Below are 13,857 nucleotides of genomic sequence, written 5' to 3' on the forward strand. Positions count from 1 at the left end.
ACAGAGAACATGACCCTTGCTGTTTTCCCCCTTGTAACCCTTTCTTGCTACTTAGATACATCTACAGTGATCTAGCACACAGAAACTGCCTGCACTGGTAGCATACAAGGCAGGAACATTACACACCGAAGCATTGTGCTAGGATTGTATCGCAGTTGTTTAGCAATCTTGGTAAGAAGTGGGTAAGAATCAAGAGAGCTATACTGCCTCAACACAGCAGCACAGTTAAACAGAAAAAGTAACTCGTGCACACCACAATGACAGCCCTATCTCAGTGCTATATAAATGTCTTGATTGTTCATTCTTTCACATCAAATATACTTAGAAACACAAGATAAAGAGAACACAAAGTACGCACTTTTAGTTGTGGTTGCTCCTTCTTAGGTTTTTTCCTCATAGGGAGATGTTTCTCTTTCTCAGCGTTGCGCTTGAGTCGCCGCAGTTGCTCTTGAATTCTGTTTCAGAGAGGTTTCCAACTGATCTATGCAGAAATCTGCCAGCAAGGGTTTCCACAAAAGATTTCAAGGGAGAACTCACCTTCTTCGCTCCTTCCTAATCTCCTCCTTCTGGTGCTCATCTAGAGTAGATGCAAATTGGCGTCTGGAGGAGGAAACGTGTGTAATTATAGGTAAAGACAGGTCATTACAAAGTAGAAAAAAGATACCGTATATTGCCGTTTATAAGTCAACGTTTTTTTTTTCATAAAATGACCTTACAAAGTTCGGGGGTCGACCTATAATCGGAGTCGACCTATACGCGGAATCGTAAAGTCGACTTATCTGTAGGGTCCGACGAAAGGTCGTCATCCTCGGATTTCCTGCTATTTGATGCATCGATAACATCAGCCGCAGAGGCAGCAGAGTCGTGGCAACAGCTGTCTCCCAACGCACGCGCGCCGCTTCCGGAGCCGGACATTTTTGCGATCTGCCATAACGATCGCGAAACTAGGAGCACGTTTAAAAATCACCGCCGTGCAGCATTAATGCGAACTGCTTGGGAAACACGGTATCGAAAGCAGCATTTAAAACCTTTGATAGAGGGCGAACGATGCTCTATGAATAAAGAGGAATTTACCTTGCGATGCGCCCTGCAGTTTTGTTTTCATACAATAGAAACGATTCGTTGACAAACCATCGGCGTCCGTGTGGGCTGGCAACACTTTGCGGGGAACTAAACCACATGACCAGTCACATGCGCCCACAAGCGTCTTTGCGTCTTTTTGCCCTCATGCCTGTTCGCCATTTTTGCATTTCGCTTCGCTTGCGAGCAGTGGTGTGTGCGATCTGCGACGCTGCCAAACGGACGCCAAGATGCCACCGCTACGCCGGCAACAGTACGGCGCTGCTTTCAAGAGGCAAGCGGTCCTCTATGCTGAGTCGGAAAGCAACGTTGAAGCAGGGCGCAAGTTTAATGTGTCGGAAAAGTGCGTGAGGGAATGGAGAAAACAAAAGACCAAGATCTCTGCGTGCGCTGCTACATGCCGTTCCTTTCGCGGACCGAAGTTTGGACCATACCCTGCCATTGAGGAGGCGGTTCAAGATTGGGTTCACGACCACCGGCACCCGTTCCGACGGCGAGCAGCAGCAGTGGCTCACACGATGGCACTGACCATGACTGCGTCCTTCTCTCAAGTGACGACGAGTCGTAAGCAATGTTTCACGGTCAAATAAACGTTTCTTTGCATCACTCCCTCTTCTGAAAAACTTATTGATGAGCTACGGCCGCAGCATGAGGCTGTGTTCGGAGTCAACTTATTTTTCCCCTAGAAGGGGTTGCAAGTTGGGGGGCCGACTTATAATCGGCAATATACGGTAATAAGAGAGAATCAAAGTGCTCCATTGCATTTAAGAGAAAAATTACAGCAGTAGCTACAGCCCTGTTGAGTGTCCGTTGGACTGTTGAGTGTCCCAACATATTTTGAAGAGAGCCTGTAACAACCTTATGATTTTAGCTTAGTGAAGCTCGTGCCCGTGTCATGCCTGAAAACCAAACTGAGCAGCTGATTAGTTCTGGTATTTTGCATGCCAAAACCATGATATCATAATGAGGTATGCTGTAATGGGGGATTGCAGATTAATTTTGACCACCTAACATGCAGCAGAATCTACGTGCATGGGTATTTTTTAGCTTTAATCCCTTCAAAAGTTAGTCACCATAGCCAGGAATTGACCTCCCGTCCTTGAACTTAGCAGCACAAATCCCTAGCTACCAAGCTACCATGACAGGTGAGCAGCTGATTTACTTCCATTGCCCACTACACTACACTCAAACCTTATTATAACAGTCACATTTCCTACGAAAACAACTTCGTTATATCCAAAAATTCGTTATAAACGTTTATTGCAAACACTGTATCTATGACAAGACTGTTCTTCATTTACTTCGTTATAACCGATAATTCGTTATATCCATGTTCTTTATATCGAGGTTTGAGTGTACATGTCAGTGATTGTGAAAGCATGAAGATGACTTGATTACAGTTATTGCGTTACACTGCCTTACATCGTTGCCTTTCAGGGAAGTGTTCGCAAAAGCTGTTGCAGTAAGATGGATGACGCATGAGAATGTCAGCGGAAAATGGCAGCAACAAAAAACATACGGAAAATTTGCCCAACCAACTACCGTACACATACATGTACGCTTAGGAAGTTAAACGAATCCTGCAACAATGGCATTATGAAAAGTGTCCAGGACAATGCTGTAGCTGTGAAACTTACATGAAGTTCGGATCCTTGGTCGTACGTATTCTGACGTACGTGTCAATGACTGCTGGCTTTCGCACAGTTTCAATGCGGACATATTCCCGTCCCTTATTATTTCGGAAAGTACGAAAGATCTTCAATATTCGTCCATTCTGCAAAGAAAATATTACGTAGTAATGCAGTGACAGGGAAACAGTGCAAAAGCGTTGAACCAGCTACACAACATGTGTATAATATTGCATGATGTTTTTTAACTGCAAAGCTCATAAAGCTATTTGAGCAAGAGCAAGATCAAAGGTTTACTATAGTTTGAAAGATCTGAGCTGACAGCTATTATTTTCTGTTAAAATATCTTTTCACACTTAAGGAAGCAGTGCAAGGAAAATGCAGACAAAATGGTAAAAAGTAGATGTGATAAGCATCTCTCCCAGAGTCTATCTAGATACCTTGATGACGAGAACAGGACGTGTTCAGTTGAGCAAACTGTGAAAAATCCTTTGAGCAATGATGGGAAATGGCATGGCGGCATACCTCATTAGATCGCAAGCTTGCCATAGATGCATTGTCATCATCCTTGTCTGACTTTTGCTTGCCATCTGTAAGTACAGCAATATGTTAAGAGAAACATCATAGTCAAAGCAGTCGTACTTCTGTACCACACAATACGCTATGGTGGTGAAGTGGACAAATTAGAATACATTATTGTTGCTACCATAAAAAATTAGGGGTGTGCGAATATTCGAAATTTCGAATATTTTTCGAATAGTGTTTGCTATTCGATTCGATTCGCACTGGAATTTTACTATTCGAACTATTCGAACTTCCCAAAAACAAATACAGTCAACGTCCGATTGAAAGTGACCCCTTCAGATTTTCAATATGCTTCACCTCATTACACTCTCTTATTGCGGCAAAGCTGCCTTTCAAGCTCCGTTACGGTCGAACTTAGTCAAAAGACAGTCGACGTCCGATTGAAAGTGGTCCCTAGATTTTCAATATGCTTCACCTCATCACACCACCGTATTGCGGCAAAGCTACCTTTCAAGCTCCGTTACGGTCGAACTTGGCCAAAAGACAGTCAACGTCCGATTGGAAGTGGTCCCTAGAATTTCAATACGCTTCACCTCATCACACCCCCTATTGCGGCAAAGCTGCCTTTCAAGCTCCGCTACGGTCGCAAATGTATTAACTCAAGAAAACGCTGGTTCCAACATGGAGATAAAAGATGTGGCAGAAGTGGGGGCTCAATTAATGCTGTTTTGGACCTGAAAATTGGGCCGGAAGTCCGAAAAATCGGACGCCGAAGCTTTTTAGCATCCGAAATTTCAGACGTTCTTATATATCAACGTCTACGAGGCAGATTTGGAACCCCGGACTTGAAGGGAGCACACCCTTGTCCGCCACATCAGTTGGGCTTCCACAGAAGTTGAAAGAGGAGGAGAGGCTGAGGAAATGGCATCTTTGCCTATCACATGTAAAGTGTTGTCGGCAACACTTTGGTTGCACCAAATCATGTACATAAATACGATTCGGCCTCTACATTGCCTCATTCTTGATAAGACAACTATGAAACACCACCCCGCCAGCGCTTCACCAACCTAGCAAAAAGAAACACTTTCATGTTGCTATCTCATGAGAACATACTTAGGGATTCTCTGCAACTTTTTTCTGTAATTTCACTTCGAAGTATTAGAAAAATGTTTGAGAAATATGCGAAAATTATTCGATTCAATTCGCACTCAATCTTTATTATTCGAATTCGCTTCGCACCCAAAATTTTGCTATTCGCACAGCTTTATAAAAAATGATGCAAGGAAAGCTAACCTCATCCATCCTTCATTATTAATGGGAAGGAGCATGTCAGAAAAAATTTAGTTGTATCACAAAAAATCATCTTGCGGGATACTCAGGCGATTTTTTTAGTACACTTGAAAACTCTATTATAATGAAGTGATGACTACGCTAAAATTATTTAGTTAAATCGTGAGGTCTGTAAAACCAAGAAAGGAATTTTTCAGCCCTTCAAAATAAAAAACTGTAAGTATCAACACCCACAAGCTATTGTGGAATTGCATTCGCTGTTAAACCACGCCGGTGCGTGTGAAAAGTGAGCGAGGGTAAGAAAATTTGTCAGTGTCAAAGTTAGAAATAACCGCTCTTCTTATACATTCATTTCAGGAAAAACTTCGCTAAATCAGGTTTGGCGCCAAGTCAGTTTCATTAGTTCATGTAGGTGACAACAGTGAAACCAATGGGTACCTGACCGGGAACAGAAATTTCTTCGTTAGATCGGGAACTTCGTAAAGTCAGGTTTTGTTACACTGAGTTTTAACTTGACCTTGAAAGAAGCAAGAGTTGTCCTAATTCGACAAGTTTTCTTTTTGCGCTCATCAAAAGTTCGTTGTATCAAAACTGCGACAAAAAACTACTTCATAATATTGAGAAAACAAACACTACATGCATTTTAGCGAAAGCGAAAAACAGCAGTGGAAAAAGTTCATTGCATTGCAAACATCATTGCAGTGGGGTTCATTATATGTCACTACAGTAGAACCCCGCTGTTACGTTCCTCACTGCTGCGTTTTCCCGGCTGTTACGTCGTTTTCCGCCGGTCCCGGCATAGCTCCCATAGGATACAATGTATTGGGAACCCCGCTGTTACGTCGTAACTGTCGGACCGTTCCCGTATGATACGTCGCGAAGTGTGCCCGGAGCCGACCGAGTGACTACGAAAGAGAGCGGCCATGGTGCATTTTCACGCAGCTTGGCCTCGTTTGACCGTAATATTAGCCGCATGAAAGGCACAAGCAACAGAATCTTTCAATTGATGCAAACAAAAGCATGGCCTTCGAGATTCAAATTGCAAAAATGGCGTCTATGACGTAACTGCTCGCGAAAGCAAGGCCTTCGAGATTGGCATTTACCATTGACAAAAGCATAGCCTCTGAGATTTGCATTGCACAAACATGGCGTGTATGACGTAATTGCTTGCGAAAGCAAGGCCTTCGAGATTGGCATTCACTTCTGCCATCGAGTTGGCGTAGACTCATCATCATCGTTATTTATCGGAGAACGGGAGGAGTTCGAGCTGGTTGGAGCTCGCATGGTCGTGCGTGCGGTTCGCGGTCGGACTCGCCGCGCCGGTTGTGACTGCGTGTGCTTAGTTCTTTCACGCCTACAGCTGTTGGTGTTAAAAAAATCACATACGTTGATTACATTTCTGTGGATAAGGCCGTCCTAAGCTCCGCGTTTCTATCCATCGACTAGATCGCGGCTGAGCGCGCCAATTTTCGTGCTGCTCGTAAGAATTGAAATAAAATTCTGTACCACTAAATATTTTGCCGTTTTTCCTGTTTTTCGGCTCTTACGTTTCCCGTCTCTTACGTTTATTTCCTACGGTCCCTTCAAAAACGTATCAGCGGGGTTCTACTGTATTATATAGCATAGATGGTCATCACCGCTACTAAATGCACATGCTGAAGAGAAATCATGATAGGCATTTCGTCACTCTTGTAGTGTACATGTCTGCTACAACCTTTGTCCTTTTTCTTCTTGTCGTCGCCAGCACAGGAATCCTCTCCCATGATCAACTTCTGCAACTCTCGTCTTTCTGCCTCTTCCCTTTCGTGTGACAGCTGGAAGATCAAGTGAGACTGGTGATCAGAGTTAAACAAACATGACTATTCCACCGCAGCACAGATCTAAACACATTTAAAAACAGAAAGATTAAACAGTTTTCTCTTTAATACCATGCGCAGCATTTAGCTTTCTCTATGGGTGTAAAAACAGTGTCCAAAGATGAGCTTTCTCTACATGACCATTGTATGACACTACCATTTTCATGAAGCTAGCAGTTGCGGAGTTGTTAAGGAGATGTTGCCACGTATTACAATGCCACATTCAGTTGCACTAACTTCCAGTTACTATTAAGTTACTTGAATTCATCAGAAGAACTTCCAAAGCTGCATTACAGCAACAATGTAACTGAATCTGGAAGAGCTAGTATTTGGGAAAAAAGAGAAGGGCTAACTGCTTGGATAACATTAATAAGGTTAAAAGCTGAGCAAGATATAAGACACAATCAGCGATGGCAAATACAGGACCATTCTTTTCGTAGTTTACTGTGTCCTGTACCTCACGGCGCCTTTGATTCCCTTGAGGTTAGCTGTCAGTGCCTTCATTACCCACCTGTGAGCTTGTCTTCTTGTTTGAGAGCATGTTCTCAATGTTCTTTCCCATCTCCTCAATGTCCGAGTCATCCTCTGAGCTGGAATCCTCGTCCGTGGACAGCACCTCGTTGGATGAGAGGACCCTGTTCTGCAGGTCGAAGATGCGTTGACACTCCTCTTTGTAGCGCTCCTGGTGCTCGGCTATGCTGAACCGGTTGCCCCGGGCAAACTTACTCATGGCTGCATTTGACATAAACCAGAGAGGCACACGAGTCAGCAAATGCTAGGACACATGGCCCGAATGCACGTGAGCAAAAGCAAAACGCTGCAGTAGCAGTGCCCGTTTCTCGTTTGCCACTCAATCGATCATTAAAAATACCAAAATTTAAACTTCTATGGATAATGATAATGCAAAGTACACTTCCTTTCTTGATGTACAAAGCAGAAGCCTCAGATTCAAGGCGTTAATCATTTAAAATATCTTCACTGTGCTGCAGTACAGAAGAATTTTAATAAAATAAAACCATTAGCTCATCAGAAAGCTTCATTCCTTATTATAAATATAACCACTTTTGTAACAAAACAGGGCATGCTGAAAACTGCGTAGTAAAGTGTTGCACAACTTTTAAGTAGGTGACTTAATCTAATTTACCAAAATATTTCCCAAGATCACAAAGCTGACAAATGTCATCATTTAGATTGCTGAATGCTCAGGCACATGCAAAATGCCTGTATTCAAAAGCAGCAACTATGATTATTGGTTCATAAAAAAACAAATACATTTTTGAATTACCTTCCTCTCCAGCTTTTGCTTGTTCTGTAGACAGTGTCCGCACAACGTCAATCACCTCCCACCGAGACAGTTTCTTGATCTGTCGGTGCAAACAGAAACACAAGGGCTCAGACTTTTAGCAACAAGAGTCAAGTTTAAAAACAAATGTCTACATATAACTTCAGTTTGTGCACTTGACAAATGAAATAGTATCAAGAATTTTTGCCACTGTAAAGACAAGAGTAAAGAGAGAAAGGCATTATTAAAAAATGAGCAAACTACACGCTGTGAAATCACAACAAACACTACAGTCATCTTGTTACAACGCTATGTACTAAACCCAACTTAAACACCAAGAATTGTGATCCTAAAAATGAGCCCTACTTCCACAGTATATCAGTGAATAGACATCATTTCTGGGGAATTCATGCAGGAGCAGGCAAAAGTGACCAGGCACAGTCACCTTTTGTAACATTTTTAAAAGCTACATGAAATCCCAATTTATGTGCGGCAGTAGCTTTCAGTTTACGATTCCTTCTAGAACTGCTAATTGATCAGGCAGGGTCATCTGCAGTCTATTTAAAGCTACACCCTCCTCCTAATTCCATCAAAAAATTTAAAAATTAATAACTAGCTGCATAAGTAGCATGCATAAGGAGCGCTGTACGCACCTCGTCTTCAGGGACACCAAACTTTCTCAGCAATTGCTTGGCATTGCTAAGTGACAAGCGCCGGAGATCTGCGTCGGTACCCGTCACAGTCTTCTTCACTGGCTGTTGGCTCCCGCCGTCCTCCTGTCAAGAGAGAAAGGGAGAAAAACAGAGTCAACATTGTTTGAGCGAAAACGACCACCCAAACTCTGCAGATGACACCAAAATTCCAAGTGAAAGCAACTACAGTAGAACCCCGCTGATACGTTTTTGAAGGGACCGTAGGAAATAAACGTAAGAGACGGGAAACGTAAGAGCCGAAAAACAGGAAAAACGGCAAAATATTTAGTGGTACAGAATTTTATTTCAATTCTTACGAGCAGCACGAAAATTGGCGCGCTCAGCCGCGATCTAGTCGATGGATAGAAACGCGGAGCTTAGGACGGCCTCATCCACAGAAATGTAATCAACGTATGTGATTTTTTTAACACCAACAGCTGTAGGCATGAAAGAACTAAGCACACGCAATCACGACCGGCGCGGCGAGTCCGACCGCGAACCGCACGCACGACCGTGCGAGCTCCAATCAGCTCGAACTCCTCCCACTCTCCGACAAATAACGATGATGATGAGTCTACGCCAACGCGATGGCAGAAGTGAATGCCAATCTCGAAGGCCTTGCTTTCGCAAGCAATTACGTCATACACGCCATATTTGTGCAATACAAGTCTCAAAGGCTATGCTTTTGTCAATAGTAAATGCCAATCTCGAAGGCCTTGCTTTCGCGAGCAGTTACGTCATAGACGCCATCTTTGCAATTTGAATCTCGAAGGCCATGCTTTGTTTGCATCAATTGAAAGATTCTGTTGCTTGCGCCTCTCATGCGGCTAATATTACGGTCAAACGAGGCCAAGCTGCGTGAAAATGCACCATGGCGGCTCTCTTTGGTAGTCACTCGGTCGGCTCCGAGAGCACTTCGCGACGTATCATACGGGAACGGTCCGACAGTTACGACGTAACAGCGGGGTTCCCAATACATTGTATCCTATGGGAGCTATGCCGGGACCGGCGGAAAACGACGTAACAGCCGGGAAAACGCAGCAGTGAGGAACGTAACAGCGGGGTTCTACTGTATAAAACATGCTTTGTAGTATGCATTCACTTAAATTCTCTGAGGGCCACTGCTGTAACTTTCTAGCAGGGTGTTATACAAACAACATGAGAATTTTAACTTTGCCACACTGCTACCTAACATTGCCACTGGCATAAATAGGTGCTTTTGGACACATCTATCATACACACAAACATCACAAAGCCACTTTGTATTGAAATCATTGAAATCATTAACACCATGCAACACAAGCAGTACACAGTCTAGACGCTGTAAAGGGGCATGAAGTTATCATCAGAGACTAGAGTGCAATGGGCACACTGCATGCAAGATCAGATCCTCCTACCGGTTGATGAAGATGATTATCATCGCACAAGATAAGGAAATGTCCTCAAATTGTATACAATGCAATTGTAGCACCATGCCGTCATGAGCACAATGCCGTCATGATAGCAGACTCATGCAACAGTCTGTGGAATGTAGCCGCTGGTCAATTTTTTTGGATAGTGAGTTAGGTACTTCTGGATGAACGCTCAAGCCTACGTGCGCAGTGGTGGTTCAGCAAGTTCAGGATTTGGAGCAATTCTTGGAGCAGGGAAAAAGCTGCTTTGGAGCACATTTGGAGTAGAAGGAACTGTGTGTTTCAAGCACATAATTGCACAAGAATTGCATTTTTGAGCAGATCTGAAGCAGACAAAACAGAGTTTGGGATCATTTGGTGCTGTACAACAGTCTAATGTTGTGGTGCATATCCTTATTAGAGTGCAAACAATAAATGCTACTATAATGTAAATAGGAGATGAGACCAACAGTTAGTGAGCAGCCATCAATCGCAGGCACTCCACACAAAAGCCTGTCATGTGTTGGCTTCACGGCAATATATAAGATATGCATTGCACATATGGTTCTTGAGAGTGACAGTTGTCAAAACTAGGGATGTGCGAATATTCAAGCACTTCAAATATTCAAATAGATATTAGAGTATTCGGATTCGCTTCAACACAAATTTAAATTATTCGAAATTTCGAAATATTTAAAACGAACGAATAGGCGTATATTAGACCGCATGTAACAACCCCCCACCACCTGCAGAGCGTAGTAGTGCTATGCCGTGAAAACACCTATCCAAAGAAAATCTGCACTGCCGCGAAGCCCCACTTCAAGGTTAAATGAACATATTATCCTCACATGGATTACTCATTTTTTAAGTTTAAAACCTTGTTATATGGGCTTATATGTGCTACGTATTGTAAATTTTAAAATCTAACATATTTTACCGGTTATCACTTGCAACCAACCGAAATTCAAATCTTGCTACTAATTCAAAGTTACTTCCACTTCACTTCGGAAAAAAAAAATACATTTGTATGCACCTTGTTCCAATTTTTTAAAATATTGTGCACGTTAGTTGGGTCGTGACAAATATGCTCATTTTTCTTTATAATATGTGATACTATATACTATCCGGACTATTCGATTGGAAATTATTCGACCAAATCATTATTTACTTTGAACCTAAAATTTACTATTCGCACATCCCTAGTCAAAATTCCATTGGCCCATCAGAGAGAAATTAGGAACCTAAACATTGTGCTCTCTATATCTCCATTGCAATTGGGTCCTTTCGAAAGATAACTTTGGGAATATATTCATTAAAAGGCATGGCAATCACTGCACCGCATCCTCAGACATCTATCCAGTACTCATAGACATCTATCCGGTACCCATCCTTTGCCTCTAAACTGTCCCCTCCTTATCATTTTTTTGCCTCACATCATTCTGTCTCCCTACATCTTTACTAGTTCTCTCAATCTTATAGACCGCACAATATCTGCACCACCCATTAGATGACACTGCCAATTCTGAGACATGCACAGACTCTCAAAAGCTAATCAGGGGTCATCAGAATGGTTCAATTCAAATACAGTAGACTCTCGATAATTCAAACTTGAGGGAACCTCAGGATTTTATTTGAATTATCAGAAGTTCTCATAAATATGACTCGGGGCAGCACACCCACTAACACTACGATGTTTATTGTTTCTCAGTGCTGCAGCAACGTCATAGACAGCTCTGCATGATTGCCAGTAAAATTTCTAGACATCAGTGATAATACTGGTACTCATAATTATACAAGGCGCGCACGGGTGTGTAATTAAGGGACAAAATGTGTTGCGTCCAAGGACAGTTGCTAGCCCCTTCTAATTCTTAGGACACTTTCTCGCATGGCACACTGCAGAGAAAGTGACTATGTTTCGACTAGGCACGACCACTCCAAGAAAGTACACGCATACAGTTGCAACACAAATAATTTTTCCAGGTCTTTTCTTTCACAACAAGTAGGAGATTGGAACTTGTTACCAGAAGACTACATTTCTGTACCTGATAATCATAATTTTTATTCCCGATTGTGTTTACAATAATGTATAATTGTGCTAGTTTTTGTTTCAACTTTCTGTTACCTTTGAACATGCTAACCTATTATCCTTTCACCTTGTTTATCTTGATGTTAACCTTGTTTCATATATTTTTGTTGCTTTTCACTGTAAGACATGTAACATATGATCCTACAGATGTCTCCCCTGCAATAACACCTTTGAGGCAACGCAGGTATCCTGTAAATAACAATAAAAAAAAAGAAACGTTTGGCACGCGATAGATAAAGGCCAGACTGTACCATCTTTTTTTTCCTCGGTCAGCACGCGATTATTGGTGCGCAAGGTTTGGCTAGTTTGGCCATTTTGTAGGCAGGCAATCAGCTCTATTTGCGCTTGTTAGTAACAGAAAAATGTGAATGTTCAGCTAGAAGCAACAAAGGCAGCAGACATTTCCAGACATGGACAAGCAAAATGTTTGAATGAACCAAATTTGTGCAGTGAGGCAGTTTGAATTAAGAAGCTTTAAAATGCATTGAAAACATAGTGGGCCAAACAAAAATTTAAGATTTGTTTGAATTAACCAAAAGTTTGAATTATCAAGAGTCTACTGTAAATACAGTTAAAAGGTAAACCACTGGAAGTTGTCCTGACCTTTGACTGTTGGGGTTTGTTTGGCACGCGCACATAGGAGAAGCCCTCTCCGCAGCTTGTCGGGTCCGCTACGCCGGTCAGCTGCAGCAGGCACTTTCCTTTCACGGAAGAGATGAACGCCCGTGTCGTGTTCCAAGGAGCTGCTTTCACCTGCACCAAACACCAAAAGACACTGATTGCAGTACACACACACATACAAAAAAGAACAGGAAAAGGTGTGAGCGCAGGGCAACGCCTCACCTCGTCGTCCATTTTCACTTGCATTTCCTCGTCGTTTTCATCTTCTGGTGCGAACAGAGACTTCTCCCCATAACCAGCATCCTTTAGAGACAAAGAAGACCAACACATAATTTGCCTGCACATGTCACTTTCGCTGAAATGCTTTTGTCTTTGACAAAAGCACTGCATCTTCGTTCTTGTCCATTGTTGCATGTTTTATGCTCAGTACAATTATGAATGCTTTGTCTTTGCCCCCAGAATTTTATTACCTTATCATTCACAAAAGCATCTGTAGCTGGAATTTGACATGACGAAACTCTCGAAGTGAAACTCCAAATTGCACTGGTTTATGCGACCTGCAGTCACACTATCCACCAAACCACTTTTTACATTGAGGAGTTGGCACAGCTTGTCGTTGTTCTGATCCACGCGTTTGCGAAAAATAGCACTGCTTTCAACGATTTCATCTCTTGAGTAGACATTTACTCATGCTGAGCCTTTTGGCGGCCACTGTACTACGTGCGGTAAATAGAGCCCATCTGTATATACCCACCTTGAGCCTCTGCTCGGCAGAGATCATGCTGTAGTAGGCACAGCACTGCTCCGGAGAAACCATAGCTCGAATTTCATCCTCGGTGGGAAGCCGGAACTCCGGCTTGAGAACCCACCAGTTGGAGTCCATTCCTGACCAGAGGATAACCAAGTCAGAAGTGAGCTTCTGAAGTGATCAACAGGCGCAAGCTTATACAAGACGAATGAATGAATGAAACTTTATTTCCACTGAACAGTTGCACAATAGAGGAGGGTGAGTAAAAAGCCATAGAAAAACGGCTTGAGAAACCTCAACAAAACGTACAACCAATTATGCAGTATGTTCACTAATGTAAAAATAATGTGCAGAAATAAATACAGCAGCTGAGCCTTAAACTTCTGTCACAGCTATGCCAGGGTATGCCAAGTTTGAGCCTTAAACTTCTGTCACAGCTATGCCAGGGTATGCCAAGTTAATGTGGGAGAGAGAAAGCCCCCAGGATAGCATCACCAACTAGGAAGGAGGAGATGTTGTAGATACTGTGATATGGTAAATCATGACCTGGTAAAATTTTTAAATACTGCATGACTATGTTCCCATCCACCAGCTAAATCTATGGGCGTCATTGCAAATGGCTGAACCTCTTTTAAAAGGTGAGATGCAGACTAACAGC

The 13,857-nt window shown here is 42.6% G+C and overlaps 1 protein-coding gene across 4 annotated transcripts in view; it reads right to left on the reverse strand.

Annotated features, from left to right (window-relative positions):
* The window catches only part of LOC119383032 (transcription initiation factor TFIID subunit 1), a 60,871-nt gene that overhangs the window by 17,077 nt on the left and 29,937 nt on the right, over window positions 1-13,857 (reverse strand). For all 4 annotated transcript variants that reach the window (XM_037651002.1, XM_037650998.1, XM_037651000.2 and 1 more), the window contains 11 exons: window positions 13,206-13,336; window positions 12,674-12,754; window positions 12,434-12,583; window positions 8,315-8,437; window positions 7,665-7,743; window positions 6,891-7,111; window positions 6,238-6,337; window positions 3,234-3,298; window positions 2,718-2,854; window positions 538-600; window positions 359-455 (listed from right to left, as the gene is read on the reverse strand). In XM_037651002.1, the coding sequence (XP_037506930.1) occupies window positions 359-455; window positions 538-600; window positions 2,718-2,854; window positions 3,234-3,298; window positions 6,238-6,337; window positions 6,891-7,111; window positions 7,665-7,743; window positions 8,315-8,437; window positions 12,434-12,583; window positions 12,674-12,754; window positions 13,206-13,336 (1,247 nt within the window). The remainder of the gene's footprint in view (window positions 1-358; window positions 456-537; window positions 601-2,717; window positions 2,855-3,233; window positions 3,299-6,237; window positions 6,338-6,890; window positions 7,112-7,664; window positions 7,744-8,314; window positions 8,438-12,433; window positions 12,584-12,673; window positions 12,755-13,205; window positions 13,337-13,857) is intronic.

This window comes from Rhipicephalus sanguineus, chromosome 2 (assembly GCF_013339695.2).
Source record: "Rhipicephalus sanguineus isolate Rsan-2018 chromosome 2, BIME_Rsan_1.4, whole genome shotgun sequence".
Taxonomy (NCBI): Eukaryota; Metazoa; Arthropoda; class Arachnida; order Ixodida; family Ixodidae; genus Rhipicephalus; species Rhipicephalus sanguineus.